The sequence below is a fragment of the Equus asinus genome, chromosome 20 (genome assembly GCF_041296235.1).
Source record: "Equus asinus isolate D_3611 breed Donkey chromosome 20, EquAss-T2T_v2, whole genome shotgun sequence".
NCBI lineage: Eukaryota > Metazoa > Chordata > Mammalia > Perissodactyla > Equidae > Equus > Equus asinus.
The window spans coordinates 12,358,684-12,377,213 of record NC_091809.1 but is presented as its reverse complement, the minus strand read 5'-3'; the positions used below and the strand labels follow the sequence as shown (position 1 = coordinate 12,377,213).

The following is an 18,530-nucleotide window of genomic DNA, read 5'->3' as shown; positions in this document are numbered from 1 at the left end:
GTCACTCCCAGCCCTGGCAGCCTAGGAGAGGCAGTGGGATGAGGGGGCAGTGGGTGGGCCTGGGGTCCCCTGGGAGCCACCAGGGCATCTCTGAGCCGGGCCCCAGACTCAGCGCCAAGCCCTCTCCTTGTGGTCTCTCATTTCACCCTGACGCCCATCCTGGGACACGGGACCTGGCCTTGTCCCCATTTTCCAGGTGAGTGCACTGAGGCCTGGGGACGGTAAGTGGCTTTCCCAGCTGGGAGCGGACAGCAGTGGGTTTGAACCCAGGTGGCTGCCTCTGGAGGCCTCGGGATTAATCCCCGAATGTTACATAACGCGATGAATGGGGAGGGGCGGGCAGGGCTCCGTGTGGCTGGAATCAGGCCTCGGAATTTTCCAGAGACCAGATTTCGGAATCTGGCCCAGCCATGCCACCAGGGACAGGAAATACCTCCTGAGTTGTCACATGTCCGCCTGGCATGTCCGATGGGGCGCCCAGGGCGTGGGGGACCCTGAGGGGGCCCCGTGCCTATGATGGAACAAGGCTCGGGCGCTTTTTTCGGGGGCCGGCCTCAGCTCTGGGGCTGAGCATTCGGGGCCGGCGTGGGGGGCCAGGTGGCAGTGGCCGGGGAGTGGGGGTCCCCTGCTGATGCAAGGCAGGTGCAGCGTGACGGCAGGAGTGCAGCGGGGGTCCGTGCATCTCAGCTGTCAGGCCACAGTCTCACTGGAACCTGATGGCCAGAAATTGGCTTCCTTCTCGACAGGACGCTCCACCCGAGTGGCGTTTGTTGAGCGCTCGACAGTGTGCGGAACCCGCCCTGGCCCCCGCCCGCCCGGCACAGGCTCACCCGGCCTCGTCAGACAACTGCTGGGAGACGGTCCAGAGTGAACCACGTTGTGGGGTCGGGGCGGCCAATGTGAGTCGGCCAGGCCCCTTCTGGGCAGTGGCTTGTCCCTGCCATAGAAGCTATTATTAGCCCCATGTTGCAGATTTGGAAACTGAGGCTCAGGAAGGCACATGCAAGCCCGGGCTCGCCAGACAGTGGCCGAGCCCGCCTGGAGCGCCGGTCGGTGTGGGCGTGGGGCCCTTGCCTCCCCCAGGACCGTCCCCACAGGCTTCCTGGGCTGGCGGAGCCCTCACACTGGGGCTGGCGGCTGGGCCCGCCGACCCCCGGAAGCTCCCCGGGGGACAGACGTCGAGGTTCCTGGCCCAGCGCCTGGAACTCACCTGTCAGCGGTCGCCCTCAGCACAGACGCCAGCTCTGCCCTCTCCCGGCCGCCCGCTGATTCCTGGCGCAGCCTCCGCCGTGGGGCTGGGAGACCACCTGTTCCCGGTCTGCCGCCCCCTAGGCAGGGACCCCTCGGCCACCACTCTGGAGACGAAACATTTTACAGTAAAAGGACGAACGTGGCTGTTCCCAGTAGCATCATTCACAGCAGCCGAAAGGTGGAAATGACTCGAATGTCCATCAGTGAGTGATGGATGAAATGTGTCCACCCACAGCCTGGAATACTACGCAGCCGTGAAAAGGAAGGAGGTCCTGACACCTGCTCCCACTTGGACGGACCTGGAGGACGTGATGCTCAGGGACGTGAGCCGGACACAGAAGGACACACACTGTGTGGTCCACTCACAGGAGGTCCCCAGAGGAGCCACATCCACAGAGACAGAAAGTGGATGGGGGGCCAGGGGCTGGGGGAGGGGTGGGAGTCAGCGTTTCATGGGGACAGAGCTTCAGTTTGGGGAGATGGAAAGTTCTGGAGACGGATGGAGGGGATGGCTGCACAGCAATGTGAATGTGCTTCATGCCGCTGAGCTGTGCCCTGAAAATGGTGAGGATGGTGAATTTGTGTTGTGTGTTTTATCACATTAAAAAAATGAAAACCATATTAGTTTCCCCACCTCCCCCAAAGAACTCAGCCTCAGGGGGCTTACTAAAACCCCCATTTCACAGTTGAGTAAACTGAGGCACGGTTTGCATGGCGAACAGGGAGCATGGCTTTGCAGAGGGGCGGGGCTCCGTGGGCGGCCCGATCTCCCTGCTGACCCCTGCCCGGGGAGCCAGGCCTGGCCGCCCAGCCCCGTGCGCCCACATCCAGGCCGCGGGCTCCCGTCCTTCCGGGCTGCTGTCTCCCCGACCTGAGATGACTCCCCAGACTCAGCAGAAATCCCAGGAGAAGAGCCGGGAGCTTCGCCCAAAATACCTGCGGCAGGTGGAGGGTGGCTGCTGAGACAGCGGGCGCGGGACGCGGGCCCCCGGCTCCTGGGCCAGCAGGGTCAGCGGGGCGCAGCCCCTTCTGCCGGAAAGGGGCCGGGGTAGGGGCGCGCCAGTGGCCAGGTCCCTCTCTGGCCTCCCTGACTCGGAAATGCCCAGGGTGACCTTGGGCCGCGTCCGTGAGCCCTGGCCCCACCTCACAGCTCCCCGGGGACAGGGCCCCGTGAGCAGAGTGGACGGGAGGGGACCCTACCGCTGTGCTCGAGAAACCCTGTGACTGCGGTGGCAGCTGCCTCGAGACTGGCTCAGTGTGGGCGGACGGGGGACACCCGGACTCAGCTTCCACCCCCGACCCCGCCTCAGGACCAAACCTTGTCCTCGCCTGCCCCAGCCCGTCAGCACCCACGGCTGCCCTCTGTTGCCCTCCAGGTCACCCCACCTTCCTCGCCAGATCCTCTCCGTTCTCCTTCGAGGCCCCTCCTTCTTCTCCAGGTACCCGGGGCTCGATGCTGAGGCCCCTGTCCCCTTTCTTCAGTGATGTTCTCCGGGCCAGCGGGAGACCAAAGTGGGCCACGCGTTCCTCCTCCCCTGTCTCGGTCTGGGCTCCACCCAAAGCAGAGCCTGAGGCAAGGGTTTAGTGCAGAGCAGGAGTGAGGGGTGGGGAGCACATGGCAGGGCAGGAGCTGGTGACCACCATGGGCCCCTGCGGAACTGGGCAGAACAGCCTCACATCTGCCTGCCCAAGATGAGGACGAGGATGGCAGTGACCCTCAGACGCCCACCCCCCCACTGGCTGTGCCTCTGTATCACCCAGTGGGGAACAGCTCATGCAGGCGGTCCACACGGCCGATCGGAAGCGATGGGGTGAGAGGTGAGATGAGAAGGTGTGTGGGGGGGCACCCAGAGAGCTGACACCCCCCCAGAGCAGAGCCTCCTGGGCTCAGCAGCTCGACTCCGCCCTTTGACCGGTGACACTAGAACACGTGTCCACGGCCAGGGTTGGGGGTGGGCGGGGTGGGGAGGGGCACCCAGAGGACAGTCTAGGGGACGCTGCTCTCGAGACGCCTGGTGGGGGACCCGAGGGGGATCTGGAGGAGATGGGGCTGCAGACACGATTGGGGCCAGCACGTCGCTCAGGACCCGCCAGGGCCCGGGGTTGGGAGCATCAGGGATGTCAGGGGACACGGAGGGTTTGGGGCCTCGGAGGCTCACAGAACCAGGGGGCGGCTGAGAGCTGGGCTCAGCGGGTGCTCTGGGCCCAGGGGCCAGGAAGTTCCACCTCCTCAGTCAGCAAGAAGCCTTCCAGAAGCAGATCAGATCACGTCCAAATGAAAGCCTGCTGGTTCGCCTCTGTGGCCCTGCCACCCACACACTCGCTCACCTGGGTCCAGCCACCCTGCTCTCTCTGTCAGTCCCAGATCCCATATCAACTTCATCCTGACCTCAGGGACTTTGCACATGCCATTCTGTCTGCCCAAAGCCCTCCCCACCCCCAAGTCTTCACCAGTGGCTCCTCCTCATCTTCTAGGATGCAGGCTAGGGCCACCCTCATCCAGGAGGCTGCCCTCCCCGCCGTGATTCCCTCTGTGGGACCCTCACAACCTGAAATCCCAGTGGGCGCTGCTGCTCCAGGTGGACCCCTCCCCTGGTGACCTCCCGCCCACCGGACGCTGCGTCGACCTCTGTCAGGGACATTGATTGACTCGGGCTGCGTGCGAGGCGCTGTGCGGACATCGAGCCGGCCCGGTCCCCCCAGGACCCGTGCGTGTTTCACCTGCTGGGGCCGTTTTGCCGACTCCGAGGGAGACAGCTCGGCGTCTGTGGGGATCCTGGAACCGAGAAAGGAAACTAGTTGGAAAAAATAAAAAAACTGGTGGGACCGAAATAAAACTTGGAGTTTGGTCAACAGAAACAATGCTTTCTGGTATTATTTATTCGCAACAGTAACGTGACGATGGCAGTTCCTCGGGGCTCTTGTAACAAATTGCCACAAACTCGGTGATTTAAAAAAGCACGTTGAGGATCTCACAGTCCTGGGGTCAGGAGTCCGACGGGGTCCCCCGGGGCTAAACCCAGGGGCGGGCAGGGCGGGTCCCCCCGGAGGCCCCAGGGGAGGAGCGTGTCCTGCCTCCTCCAGCTTCCAGAGGCGCCGCGTCCTGGGCTCGGGGCCCCTTCCTCCGTCCACACGGCCAGCAGCGCAGCGTCTCCATCTCGGCCTCTGACCCTCCCGCCTCCCTCTGCTCAGGACCCTGGGGTGACCCTGGGCCCTGGGAATCCAGGGTCACCCCCATCCCAGGGGCCTCGACTTAACCCGTCTGCAGGGTCCCCTCTGCCTCGTGAGGTGACACGTCCGCAGGGTCCTCCCTATACTACTGACAGCAAAGTGTCGACTGACACTCTCTCTAGTGTCTTTGCCACTTTCTGTAAACCTGAAATTATCCCAAATAAAACTTTTCTTAAGAAAACAAAACCGGCACTAGGAGATCGTTACAACAAATTCAGACGCCACCCGTAAGGCCAGGACTCGGGGCGCCCGTGACCCCACCCCGAGGTCGTCGTGGGTTCGTTCCCGTCGCGTCCCGGGTTGGCGGGAACGTGTGTAATTTCTCTCCCGTCAATGACGTCAGGCCACATCGTGTGTCGTTTTTCTGAGTTTTCACCTTACAACGTGCCTCGGATGACCTGCCGTTTCCGGTGACCTCCAGCTGCTCCCGGCCCCCAAGCCATGGGAGGCCCCTGCCCCGGTCGGCCTCGAAGTCAACCCCGTGCTCACTGCGCTCAGGCCACACGGGCCTCCCCGCCGGGCCTGGTCCTCTTCCTGCTCCTCCAGCCACCTGGCCTTTGCACGTGCTGTTCCCTCTGCTGGGAACACCCGCTCCCTCACACCCTCTTCCAACCAGTGCCCCCTCGTCCTCCAGGCTCTGCCTCGAGTGTCCCCGCCTCAGTCCCCCTGGACCCCTGCCCCAAAAGGAGCTCAGGACACCAGTTCGGACGTGGGTCTGAAGCCGTCCCAGGACCTCCAGGTCTCGGTGTGCGTGACTTCGCCCCTCTGTGTCTCAGTGTCCCGACCCGTAAGGTGAGGGGGAGGATTCCTCTCCCAGGAGGCAGTTGGGAGTGTCACATCAGATAGCGCAGCCCCCAAGGCAGTGGTGACTCGAAGTAGGTGACACACTCAGTCACTGGATCAGCTGTGTGAGGAGTGGGAACTGTTGGGGGGGAGGGTGGTGGAAAGGCTGCTGTTCCCCATTAGTAGGAGCCTCTTGATTAGAAGCCACAGAAACCCAATGTTGCTCAAGTGAAAAATAATGGGTGGATGGCTTCAGGTATGGCTCGATCCAGGGACTCAAACAACCATCTCAGAAATCTGGCCCTTTCCGCTTCCTCCCTCTCTGTTGGCATCTCTTCCTGGGATGGCAGGGAAGACACCAGCAATCCCAGGTCACATGGGTGACCCTGGCTGTGATGGGTCCTCTTTCCTGCTCCATTTATGCTCGTGCCCAGGGACAGCTGGGCAGCTCCAGAGACTCTGAGGGCTCTGGGGCAAGGGTGGCAGGACCACTCCCATCCAGTCTACTCCGGAGGTTGACGTGTCCTGCGGACAACATGCCAGGCCTAGGGGATCATGGGAGGCCACAGGGAGCTGGGGAGGGGGACACAAGGAGGCCAAGGCTGTGTGACCACAGAGGGAGCAGGACATCGACTGACCCGCATCCCCTAGGACCCAGGTCCTGGCCCTGCCTCAGGGAGGGGTCCAGGCTGGAGCTCAGGGAAGGAGACCCCGCTGAGCCCTTGGCCGGGGTCTAAGCCGGGGCACAGGGTGGGGCCTGGGACATCCCTGCACCTGGAGCCTCTGAACCCCACAACCCCCCGCCCTGCCTGTGCCAGGTGTCTCCTGCTGCTCCGGGACCCACCGAGGCCCATGGAGGACAGAGGCAGGAGGCTGAGACCCAGGGAAACAGAGGCTGGGGGGTGGGCGGGGTGGGCCCGGGACCCCACACCTTCCCCCCCAACCCGCTGTCCCCATTTGGCCATCCCATGAGCATCACGGCCACCACGCGGCGCAGTCCCCGCTGTGTACTCTTCCCACAGAGCATGGTGACTACAGTGTGCGCTTTCTGCAGGACTCGGCGCCCGCTGTCTGCGCGCCCTGCTCGGCACTGTGGGCCGGGGCTCAGAAAGGAGGCACAACCATGGGGGATGCGACTGTCCATGGCGTGGGGCCCCCGGGCCAAGCCGGGGTGATTTCTGATGCCCCCCAAGACCCCAGTCCATGACACAGTACACAGCAGGCGCTCAGCAGAGGGGGCCTGCATGCGCCGTCCCCACTCCCTCTCCTGCCGTGTCCAACCTTGACCTCCTCAAGGTCATGACCACCTCCGCGGATGCTGACCCCCGGGTCACTCTCCCGTCATCTCCCCACACACGCTGCCCGCACGCCACCCTCCAGGAGCCCGTCCTCCCACGGACTCTGGGGCCGCCCCCACTCCACCCCGGCTGGCACTCCGGCCCCATCTCTGTTCCCTCCGCACTCAACTCACATCCTGTGACCTCATCCATGACTGTCAACATCGCGGGCGCCGAGGACGCCCACGCGGCCATCTCCAGCCGGACGTGGTCCCCAGACTCCCAGCCTCTCCCTGGCATCCAGGAGGGACCTCTGGTCTCACTCTCTCTCTCCCACCGCCCCCAGCCGCCCCCCTCAGCAGAGGGGGCAGCTCCCTCTCCCCGCCCCCTGGCACAGCCCCTGCCCCCAGGACACCCACCACTGCTCCCCACTGGCCCCCACTCCCACCATCACAGCAGCCAAGGGCGGCTTTTCCAAAACAAGAGCATCCTCTCCCACCTCCAGTGGCTCCCAGCCCCACAGCCCCTCTCTGACCTCATCTCTGCCCTCACCAGGCCACCTCCCGACTGTCCCTTATTCTCCGATTCCAGCCTCAGGGCCTTTGCACCTGCTGTTCCCTCTGCCTGGCTGCCCTCCTGTGACAGTCGCCTCCTCAGTGGGGGCCTTCCTGACCCCACCCCGTTGGCAGCGGGCCTGGGCTGTCTCCTCTGCGTGTCTCCATCAGAAGGTGGGATTTCATGCTCCCAGGGGGCCACTTTCCCTGTTAGCCTGACGGGTTGGTTGTCCACAGCGTCCCGGCACGCAGTAGGAGCTCAGTAAATGTCGAATGGACCGCTGGCACTGGGTGACCCTGCTCTGAGCTGCTCCCTGCTGGAGGACAGACAGAGCTGGACAGACAAACCTTTTCCCTGTGGTCAGGGCTGGGAGACCCCATTACTGGCTTGCAAGGAGGGGCCCTCAAAGCTGAGCCTGTGCTGAGCCCAGGGGGCAGAGGGCAGTCCACCCATCGGCCCATTGGTGCCCCCACATCTTCAACCCGCCCACTAGGGAGCACCATGGGGTGACAGGGAGGAGTCCCGAGAGGGGACGGGCAGAGGGCACCATCTGTGTCCCCACGTGGGTGGAGGGCAGCGTGCAGACGTGAAGCCAGGTAAGGCTGGGGTGGTGGGAGCCCTCCATGACCCTGTCCCCGCCAGTCCGCGCAGAGCCAGGGTCCAGCTGGAAGTGTCCGGGCGGAAACCTGCCTGCCCCATTGCCTGGATGGGGAAACTGAGGTCGGAGAGGGTGGGACCTTTGCGCGCCCGGGGAAAGGACCTTCTGGACCCGGGCCTGGCTCCGAAGCCGGGCCGGGCGGGGAGGGCGGGAGGCGGGGTGGGGCGCGTCCTCCGCTGACAGCAGCGCCCGGGAATGCGCGGGCCGCCGGGAGGGGGCCCTGCGCCCGCCCCCCACGCCCGGCCCCCGGGGCTGCGCTTCTCCGCAGCGCGCTGGGGCCCGGCGCTTGGGGGGGAACCCCAGGATGGGAGCCCAGGCGCGCGGGGTCGTGAGGAGGGTGGCCTCGAGGGAGGGGTAGGGGGAAAGAACTAGGGGAGGGGGGCAGCGGCTGGGAAAGGGGACCCTCGCCGGGACGCCATCGGGGCGTCGGTGGAGAGGGCGCAGCGCGCGGCCTCCTGGCACCGGGCAGGGCGACCTCGGTTCGCGCGCATTCCCGGGCCCTGAGCGCCGCGCCCGGAATAGCAGCCCCGGGGTGGGGGTAGGGGCGGTCATTCCCTCGCCCTGGGATTCCCAAGGTCTCGGGGACGCGGACGCTTGGACGGAGGCCGCGGCCCTGGGGGGCCGGGAGCCGCGCCGGCCACCAGTCCCCTGGCGCCATGGCCGCGCGGGGGCGCACGGGGCCGCCGCCCCTCCGGACCCCGGCCCGGGCGCGCCCCGGGAGGCCGCGTGGGAGGGGCCGCCCCGGGCTCCCCCGCCCTCCCCGCGGGCCCCGCCGCTTCCGCTCGCCCTGGGGCCGCCCAGGGAGCCAGACGCAGCGCCCGGGCTCTGGGTCGCCGGTAAGTCCCTCTTCCCATCCCCCCGCTAGCCCGGCAGGCCGGCGGGCGTCTCCTCCCCCTCCCCGGCCCGGGGCGGGCTCGGGGCTGGCGAGACGGCAATCCCCAGGGCGGGAGAAAGCTGGCTCCCACTACCTCCTGGGTAAACTGAGGCCTAGAGGCATGGCTTGTCGTGCGCTCCAGACGGACAAGTGTAAGTGTCTGGCTCCGGGGTGGGGGCTCTGGGGAGCGGGGAGGGTGGACCTTCTAGCCCCTTATTTTCCATCACATAGACCCCCCACCCCACAACAGTGCTGAGCCCAGAGGGGGTGTCAGAGGGCCCCGCTCCCCGGTCCAGACTTCCTGCCTCCTGGGCTGGCGCAGAGAGGGGCGGGGATGGAGCTGGCACACAGCTCTGGGAAGAGAGCGGACCCGCCCTGCCGCCCCCCAGAGTCTCAGGACCTGGAGCCACCTAGGGCCCACCCCTGGTGCCCAGGTCCGAATGTCAGAGCCGGGAGGGCCTGCGAACCGGGGAAACTGAGGCTCCCGGGACTTGTGGGGCCGGCCTTCCCTCATCCGGCGCCCCGGACCTCCGGGCTGCGGGACTCCAGCTTGTCCTGCATGTCCTTCCGCACTGCTGACCGCTGGGCAGCCTGGCCCTGGTCCGAGGAGCACTCCATCCCCCTTTGTCACGGTGCCATGGTCGCGTGGAGGGTGTGGATGGCAAGTGACTTCATCCTTCTCCTGAGAGATGGGGAAACTGAGGCCCGGGGAGGCAGAGTCTCCCCTGCCAGGCTTCCCACCCCCCAGCCCCCACCTCTGTCCCGAGTCATTCCATCCGTGGCCCCTTTCCCTCCACAGGCCACCCTGGGCTCCCTCCCACACCCTCTGCACATGAGGCCATGAGGCACCGAGTGGATCCAGGCCAGGTCACCCCTCCCTGCCCAACCCCCCACCCAGGGGCTCCCTGCTGCCAAGGGTACGGGGGCTGAGGGGGCCCTGGAGGCCGGGGTGCCGCTGGGGGGGCCTCGCCCGGGCCCCTGTCCCTGAGTCTGCCCCCACTGGCCGACCCTCCACAAGGTCTCTTTGAGTCCTGGACTGAGCCCAGCTGGTCCCCGCTGCGCAGATGGGGAAACTGAGGCCTGGGGAGGTGGAGCGGCTGGCCCCCGGCCACACTGGAAAGTAGAGGCGATGATGGCGGGGAGCGGGGAGGGGGCCCCCACCTGGAGACAACTGTGCACTATCCTGGAGGGGTTCCTTCCATCATCGGACACTGAATAAGCACCTGCTGTGTGCATTGTAAAACAGTAAACAACCAGTAATAGTAATCATCATTGTTGAGCTTTCCCTCTTCATATGAGGTTCTGTGCCCCCCATTTTCCTTACCTGATGGGACAGACCCCTCAAAACTTTCCTGTAAGGGGGAGCTCTATTATCACTCCATTTTTCAGAGACAAGAAGGGAGGCTCAGAGAGGTTAAGTTACTGTCCCAAATCACACAGCCAGTCAGGGCAGAGTGGAGTTCGCCCCCTGGTCTGCTGGCAGCCCCCACTGCAGCGACCCCCTCTGCTCCCCTAGACTCCGCCCCCTCTGGAACCTCCTGCTGTGGACCCTCCTGAGCTGTGGTTTGGGGGGCAGTGCTCAGGTAAGGGGGGGACATGAAGTCAGGGGGCAGTGGGCACGGGGACCCAGCCGGTGGCATGGGGGTGCCAGCCTCCCTCCAGGCTAACCCGGCTGCTCTCTCCCCAAGTAGGGTCCGGGCGAGTGGACCCCGTGGCGATCCTGGAGTCGCTGCTCCAGCTCCTGCGGGCGGGGGCTCTCGGTGCGCAGCCGCCGGTGCATCCGGTGAGTGGGGTCCCTGCCCCCCCCCGCCCCCCCCCACTGCCACCGGGCCCCACCCTGGCCGCACCCTCCGCCTGCCCACACATGCTGTGCCTTTGAGCCCCACTGAGCCAGCTGGAATGTGGGTGCGGTTGGCGGGGGTGGACGGGGTGGGGGGGGCAGGCCGGCGCTGGGGAGGGGGTTCCTGACCACACTCGGGCCGCCCTGCTCCCCCCAGGTTTCCTGAGGAAGAGCCGTGCTGGGGGGACAGCCACGAGTACCGCCTCTGCCAGTTGCCAGTAAATGCTGCCCCCTCCCAGCCCCCATCTGCCCTGAAGCTCACCCGCCCCTGCCCCAGGCCCCCAATACACTTGCTGCTCTGTCAGGGTCTCCCAGCCACTGACCCACCCCTCTCCATCCCCAGGACTGTCCCCCGGGGGCCGTGCCCTTCCGAGACCTCCAGTGTGCCCTCTACAATGGCCGCCCTGTCCTGGGCACCCAGGAGGCCTACCGATGGGTACCCTTCTACGGCGGTGAGCAGTCTGCCTTCCTGTTGGGCCGGAGGGAACAACCCAGAGCTGGCAGGGAGAAGTGGCTGCCCAGACCGAAAGGGGACTTGGAGGGTTGCAAGGAGAAGGGGGCGTTACCACTGGGGCTTTGAAGGATATGTAGGAGTTGGTGAAGCGAAGGGGACAAAGCGTGTGTAAGGTGTGAAGCGGGGGCAGAGGGAGGCAGGGTGTGTTCTGCACAGAGTTGAATGCCAGGCTGAGGATTTACTTGGAGCTGTAGCCGGAGGCCGACAGTTCTCAAACTTACCCCCATAGCAGGAAATGTTGCCGCACTGAGCTGAAAATAGCAAGTTATATAACTGTGTGCCCAGGGCAGCGCGCCTCCAGATTTACGGGAGACGTGCGGCTTCAGACGCCGTGGTGGGGGCAGACACAGATAAGAAAAGCCCAGAGCGGAGAAAGTTCCATCCGTCCACCTCATGGGTGTTTCTTTCCTTTGCTCTAAGAATTGCAGGAAACCTGCCTCCATCCCACCCCAACAGAGGCCCGCCAGGGCCAGCTTGGCCTCCGGGCCAGGCAGGGTCTGCCAGCCAGGCGCAGGGAGCTGGGACCCAGAGGGAGTTTGAGCCAGAGGAGCAGGGACGAGGGCTGTGGGCCTGCGGGTGTCTGCCCGTTATGGCCCGGGGAGGGCCAGCGACACACCCAGGCTCCATGGGACTCAGTCAGCACTGCACAAACGCTCCTGATTGGGTACCTGGTGGGTGCTGGGCCCGAGTGCTGAGTGAGTCAGCAGCACCCAGATGTGTCTGGCAAACAGTAGATGCTCAGTGAGTGCTTGTGGAATGAACGAATGAATGAAGAATGGGTAGCAATGTTAGGAACGGATATGTAAGGACTCGTAAGATTAGAACTTAACACGGATGAATGAACGCAGCCCCAGGACACTCCCAGGGGGCTAGAGGTGGAAGTCCTGACTCTGCCTCAACCACCATGTGTGGCTTTGGTTGGACTTCTGACCTCACCTGCCCAAGGGGATGGCTGCCTGGGGGAGACTGGCGGGGAGGGGGCTGGAACTCAGATAGAGGTCCCTGGACCAGCCCAGCAACTCCTCCCTCCTCCCAGCGCCCAACCAGTGCGACCTCAACTGCCTGGCGGAGGGGCACGCCTTCTACCACACCTTCGGCCGCGTGCTGGACGGCACCCCCTGCAGCCTGGGTACCCGGGGCCTCTGCGTGGCTGGCCGCTGCCTTGTAAGGATCTCCAGGCCCCGCCCATCCCTCCAGGCCCCGCCCCAGACCATATTTATTTAGTTCTAGGCCTCGCCCACTCCCCTAGGCCACGCCCCATCCCAACCCAAGGCCACGCCCCTCCTTAGGCTCCACCTCCAAACCCTCCGTCCAGAGCCTGTCCTTCACTTCCAGGCCCCGCCCCCGGCCCAAGTTCTTTCACTCCAAGCCCCGCCCCTCACCCTGGGCCCCGCCCTCAGGCCTAATTTCCTGTACTCCAGGCCGCGCCCCCAGTGCCCGGAGCCCCGCCCCTTACCGGAGGCCCCGCCCCCAGGGCGGTGCCAGATGGGGACTGCCTTTGACGTGCGCGTGTCCCCCCACCCTCTAGAGCGCCGGCTGTGACGGTTTGCTGGGCTCGGACGCCCGCGAGGACCACTGCGGCCGCTGCGGCGGCGCCAACGACTCGTGCCTCTTCGTGCAGCGCGTGTTCCGCGACGCCGGTGACCGCCCGCCCCGTCCTCCCCTCTCGCCCAGCGCGAGCCCTTTAACCAGCCGCGGACCCGGAAGCCAAGGCCCGTTCTGATTGGGCAGTGTGCGGCCCGGCCCCCTCTCGCTCCTCATTCTGATTGGCCATTGCAAGATTGTCCCGCCCTCCCCAGAGCAGATGGGGTTTTAACCCTTTCGCTGCTGCACTTAAGCGATAATAATAACCCCAAACGCTGGTGGAGCGTTTTCGGTGTGCCAGGACCCACAGTAGCTCTTTTAATCCTCAAGTCGTCCCTCAAAGACACCCCACCCGCACCCCAATACCGTCCTGTCCTCCCGCCCAGGTACCTTCGCCGGGTACTGGAACGTGACGGTGATCCCCGAGGGCGCCAGGCACATCCGCGCTGCCCACCGGAGCCGCAACCACCTGGGTATCACAGGGTCCGAGGGGGGAGGCACCACAGGGAGACTGAGGCCCGGGGACTCCAGGGTTGGGGCGTTGGGGGGCTGGCGGCCGTCCCTGGGAGCCCGGCTGACCTTTCCCTTGCAGCGCTGATGGGGGGCGACGGGCGCTACGTGCTCAACGGGAACTGGGCGGTCAGCCCGCCCGGGACCTACGAGGCGGCGGGCACCCGCGTGGTCTACACACGGGCTGCAGGGCCGGAGGAGACGCTTCACGCGGCAGGGCCCACCTCCCAAGACCTCCTCCTGCAGGTGCGGGCGGCCTCTGAGGGGCGCCTGGGCGCAGAAGGGGGCGGTTTAAAGGATCTGGGGGGAGGCAGGGGTCAGAGGAGGGAGGCTGGGGACAGCAGGTCAGAGGGGGGAGGCTGGGGAAAGAGAGTTGGGGGGGCTGGGGACAGATGGTCTGATGGAGGAGGCTGGGGACAGAGTTAGAGGAGGGAGGCTGGGGACAGAGAGTCAGAGTGGGGAGGCTGGGGGCAGAGGGTCAGAGGGAGGAGGCTGGGGACAGAGAGTCAGAGTGGGGAGGCTGGGGGCAGAGGGTCAGAGGTGGGAGGCTGGGGACAGAGGGTCAGAGGGAGGAGGCTGGGGGCAGAGGGTCAGAGGTGGGAGGCTGGGGACAGAGGGTCAGAGGGAGGAGGCTGGGGACAGAGGGTCAGAGGTGGGAAGCTAGGGACAGAAGGTCAGAGGGAGGAGGCTGGGGACAGAGGGTCAGAGTGGGGAGGCTGGGGACAGAGGGTCAGAGGGAGGAGGCTGGGGACAGAGGGTCAGAGTGGGGAGGCTGGGGACAGAGAGTCAGAGTGGGGAGGCTGGGGACAGAGGGTCAGAGGTGGGAGGCTGGGGACAGAGGGTCAGAGGGAGGAGGCTGGGGGCAGAGGGTCAGAGTGGGGAGGCTGGGGACAGAGAGTCAGAGGGAGGAGGCTGGGGGCAGAGGGTCAGAGTGGGGAGGCTGGGGACAGAGGGTCAGAGTGGGGAGGCTGGGGACAGAGGGTCAGAGGGAGGAGGCTGGGGACAGAGAGTCAGAGTGGGGAGGCTGGGGACAGAGAGTCAGAGTGGGGAGGCTGGGGACAGAGGGTCAGAGGGAGGAGGCTGGGGATGGAGAGTCAGAGGGGGGAGGCAGGGCCATGGTTGAGTGTGGCTCCCTGGCGTGTGACACCCCCTCAGGTCCTCCTGCAGGAGCCCAACCCCGGCATCGAGTTCGAGTTCTGGCTCCCCCGGGAGCTCTATGGCCCCTTCCAGGCACGGGCGCAGGCCCTGGGCTGGTCCCCGCGGCAGCCACAGCCTCGGGAGGTGGAACCTCAGACCCCAGAGTCCCCCGTGGCCCCCGCGGCCCCCGCGGCCGGCCCCCCACGGCCCCTGACCCCTGCCCCAGGTGAGGTGGGGCCGGCCGGGGGGCGGGGAGCAGGGAGCAGGGCCTGTGCCCCTGACTGCGCCCCCCCACAGACCCCTGCCCACCCTGCCCCGACTCTCGCGGTCGTGCCCACCGGCTGCTCCACTACTGCGGCAGCGACTTCGGTGAGAGACCCCGACCCCACCCTCACCTGGCCCCTGTCCTGCTGACCTCTGACCCTATCCGAACGTACCCTCGGTTCCTTGACCCGACTCCAACTTGACCCCTTCTTCCGAGCCTCATTGGACTCCTTGATCTGACCCTTTGCCCTAATCTGACCCCTAACCCTTCATTGACCCTGGACCTGACCCTGACCCCAGGCCTCGGCTGACCCCAGTCCTGTCTCCACAGTCCTCGGGGGCCCCCAGGGCCCCCTGAACCCTGGTCACCCTCGTCTGGCGGTGGGCGCGTGGGTGGGTGCCCAGGACGGAGCGGCTGGCCAGCCTCAGCACCGCCCTGCCCACAGTGTTCCGGGCCCAAGTCCTGGGCCGCCTGCGCCAGGCCCAGGAGACCCGCTACGAGGTGCGTGTGCAGCTCGTCTACAAGAACCGCTCGCCGCTGCGGGCCCTCGAGTACGTGTGGGCGCCGGGCCGCTGCCCCTGCCCGCCGCTGGCCCTGCACCGCGAGTACCTGCTGGCCGTGCAGCGCCTCGTCAGCCCCGACGGCACTCAGGACCGGTTGCTGCTGCCCCATGCTGGCTATGCCCGGCCCTGGAGCCCCGCCGAGGACAGCCGCGTGCGCCTGGCCGCCCGACGCTGCCCTGTCTGAGAGCCTGGACCAGGCCCTTGCCTTGCACAGCAAGAAAGACACACCCGACCGGGCTCAAACTCAACATATTTCCCCTCTCGCCCTGGCTTCCAGGGAGCTCAGAAATATCTCCTGCTTGAAGCTGGGTGACTCCCTGTCACACACATTTAGACACCCCTGCACACAGTCAGATCCACTGTCATAAGCAGGCAGGCCCTGGTGAGGACACACTGAACAGACTCTCTTATTTCCTTTCTCACCCTGGCTGCCAGGAAACTCATTGCTATTTCACACTCAGAAATTTTGCGTCTGCTTTTATTCCCCTTGCCTCATACTCATTTACTTAGAGACACTGTCACAAACCAAGCATGGCCCAGAGGAAGGCTTGACTAACAGGACACTGTGATGTGTCAGTTCCCCTTCTTGCTCTGGCAGCCAGGAAGCTCATCACTGTTTAACTCTCTGTTGCTCTGTGCTCTCCCTTCTTGCTGCCACTTACACACGTACCCTCACATCTTCAGAGACACCGTCACAAACAGACATGGCCCCCGTTCCCCCGTTTTTATTCCTATTTAATTTTTACAAGCACTTTAACAAGGACACGTACTCGGCCACAGAGCCTTGGGGGTGCGCTGGTAGTCGGATCCATAATCGCGCTCTCACAGCGCATCCAGGTGTGGTGACATGCACCCCATCCCCTCCGCCTCCTGATCCAGCCCACCTCCCTCAGCGTGTCTGACCCTGTGTGTGGAGGGGGGACAGGGAATATATGAGGATGGGGGGAGGAGAGCAGTCAGCGGGGCTTCATAGGCCCCGAGTCCCCTCCCTGTGCCCCCTTGGGGACCATTCATCTCAGGCCTCCCAAGGGACCCCTGCTCTCAGCCTGTCCCCTGTCCTCGTGCCTTTCTTCTCCTCATGTATTCTTCTGGAGCTGGGAGGGCAGACCTCGGCGGCGTGTGAATTGGGCGGTCTGTGGGGTGTCACACAGTCACTCAGCAAACCTTCCCTGTGGGGTGCCCCCGAGAGGCCGCCCTTCTGCCTCCCCACCCTGGATGGGGCGGCTCGCGCTGTCACTGGGACGATCTGCTTTTCTGTGCCATCCGCGGTCCTTTTTCTCTGGGCTGCGGGATGGAGGGAGTGAGGACAGGGTGCAGATGTGTGGGCCTCGATGGGCTCAGCCTCTGACCTTGCAGGTGACTTGGACCAGGCCCCGCCCGCTCTGGGCCTCAGTTTACCCATCTGCAAGTACCCTTTCAGCCCCTCCCGGTCTCTTCCTAGCTCCTTCCCTAGCCGCGCCTTCATTCACGCATCCCTCCAGCTAGTATTTATTGAGCGCCTACTGTATGCCAGGAACCCAGCAGTGCCTGGGCCGTCCCAGGCCTGGCCTTGTCATCTGCCACCAGTGCTGAAGGTGGAGGACCCCTGGATGCCCCACTCCTGGGGGCCAAGCGGGGCACAGGTCTGGAGGGAGGCGCCGGGCCAGGGCCCCCCTGGTGGCAGGACACAGGGAGAAGGGATTCCAGCCTCATCCCCACCATGGGGCCTGCAGCCCACAAGGGACGCAAGTCCACCGGCCCCATGACACCCACTTCTCTCGTTTCCTGTCCCGGGACCGCCCCTCACCACCCGCTGGCCTCCTTCACCAGTGCCCACCCGGCCCCCCCTCCCACCCCTGCCCCCATTACCCTGCCCCCCACTGTTAGACCGAGGGGGCCCTCAGCCATGCTAGGTGTGGGGACGTGTCCAGGACCGGGGGCTCCACCCTCTCAGCTCTGGGATCCTGGGCAGCCCCGCCACCAGCTCTCAGCCGGGCGCCCCTCACCCGCCGGCCGCGGGGTCCGCTCTGGCAGGCCGGCCTGGCGCCCCCTGAGTGGGGGCCTTGTGGCCCTGGCTGTTTCCAGCCCCAGGAAGGCAACATTGTATTCAGTTAGTGATGGGGGGGGAAACAGTGGGCCGTGGATGTCACAAGGTTTCCTGCTCTGCTCTTTAGCTTTAAAAACAATTTAAAGAGAGAAGAAATTGCAATTCTAAAGATTCTCAAATTCTGCAACAAATGTCACCCGGAACCAGAGTTCGTGCTGGCCGAGCGAGACCGTGCACTGTTTGCTGCTTTACATGTAAACACGAATAAAAACTGTGGGCGGTGACACAGAGTGATGGCAACAAAGTGACTGAATTCTGCTTTGTCGTCTTTCCAGCCCCAGCTCTTTGTGCTGTTTACCGTGTCCCCGGAGGGTGCACGGGCCCGTGTGGGTGAGAGCGTGACACAGCGCCCCAGGGACCACGGGGACCCCAGAGGGCACGTCCTCTCAGAGGAGCGGAGTCCTCGCTCCAGAAATGGGGATTCTCCCAACCGACTTCCCGCAGGAGGCGACGTTTATAGAGACATAAAACGGGGCAAGGTCAAGGCCGCGTCCGTGTCAGTGGAACGGCGGTAACGGCACAGTTTCTTCCTTAGCCCAGAAAAAGACGGTTTGTACCCGCCCGCACTTGCTTTTGCTCCCGTCTCTAATTCTTGGCGGACAGCGAGCCCCTGTCATCTGCAGCTGCCGCCCTTCTCTCTCGGGGACCCCGTCCGGGATGCCTGACCTGCAGGAGCGCACGGGGGTGGTCAAGGAGCTGCCAAAGGCCCCAGCTGGTCCCACGGCGACAGGCACGTGCGGGGACGTGGGCATAACCGCGTCGGAAGACGGTCTGGTGTGTCCGCTTGGGAGGACGGCGCGCTCCACGGCCCAGCCCCCAGACCCCGGGAAGGTACTTTATTTGGAAAAGTGGTCTTTGCAGATGTAGTTAAAGGTCTCAAGATGAGGTCATCCTGGTTTATCTGGGTGGGCCCTAAACCCAATGACAAATGTCCTCATAAGAGACACACAGAGGAGAGGCCACGGGACACTGGAGGCAGAGACTGGGGGACGTGGCCACACGCCCAGAGACGCCTGGAGCCCCTAGAAGCTGGAGAGGCAGGACGGACCCTCCCCTGGAGCCTCGGGAGGGAGCAGCCCTGCCCGCCTGGATCTGGGACGTCCGGCCTCCAGAACGTGAGAGAATAAATCCTCGTTGCTTTCAGTGGCCCGTCTTGCAGTCATTTGCTACGGCAGAAAAAGGAGCCCTCTGCTCACCGGAGGCCGGTTCTAGAATGTTCCGCAGCTTTAGTCATAATAGCCCCACACTGGACACAACTGAAATGCCCACCCGGAGGGGAATGGGGCGCATGGGCTGTGGCCGACCCGCAGGACGGAGCGCTACCCAGCAAGGAAGAAGAGCGACGTCCAGACCCCCACGGCGGCTGGTGAGTCAGACAGGAAAGGACGGAGACGCGTGGGTG

General features: G+C 64.9%; 1 protein-coding gene across 11 annotated transcripts; it reads left to right on the top strand.

Annotated features, from left to right (window-relative positions):
• The first annotated feature begins 8,278 nt into the window (after positions 1-8,278).
• On the top strand, positions 8,279-18,270 carry ADAMTSL5 (ADAMTS like 5). 11 transcript variants are annotated; one of them, XM_070491630.1, is made up of 13 exons: positions 8,460-8,591; positions 9,429-9,546; positions 10,146-10,212; positions 10,321-10,412; positions 10,627-10,687; positions 10,813-10,921; positions 12,020-12,147; positions 12,512-12,623; positions 12,954-13,040; positions 13,160-13,323; positions 14,233-14,440; positions 14,512-14,583; positions 14,925-18,270. In XM_070491630.1, the coding sequence occupies exons 2-13, from the start codon at positions 9,470-9,472 to the stop codon at positions 15,224-15,226; spliced, it is 1,479 nt and encodes a 492-aa protein (XP_070347731.1). In that variant the 5' UTR covers positions 8,460-8,591; positions 9,429-9,469; the 3' UTR covers positions 15,227-18,270. The 11 variants fall into 11 exon arrangements, with proteins under 11 accessions (XP_070347730.1, XP_044609562.2, XP_044609561.2 ...); XM_070491627.1 differs by having other exon boundaries at positions 14,810-18,269; XM_070491623.1 differs by lacking the exon at positions 8,460-8,591 and adding an exon at positions 8,605-8,781 and having other exon boundaries at positions 14,810-18,269.
• Positions 18,271-18,530: the final 260 nt, after the last annotated feature.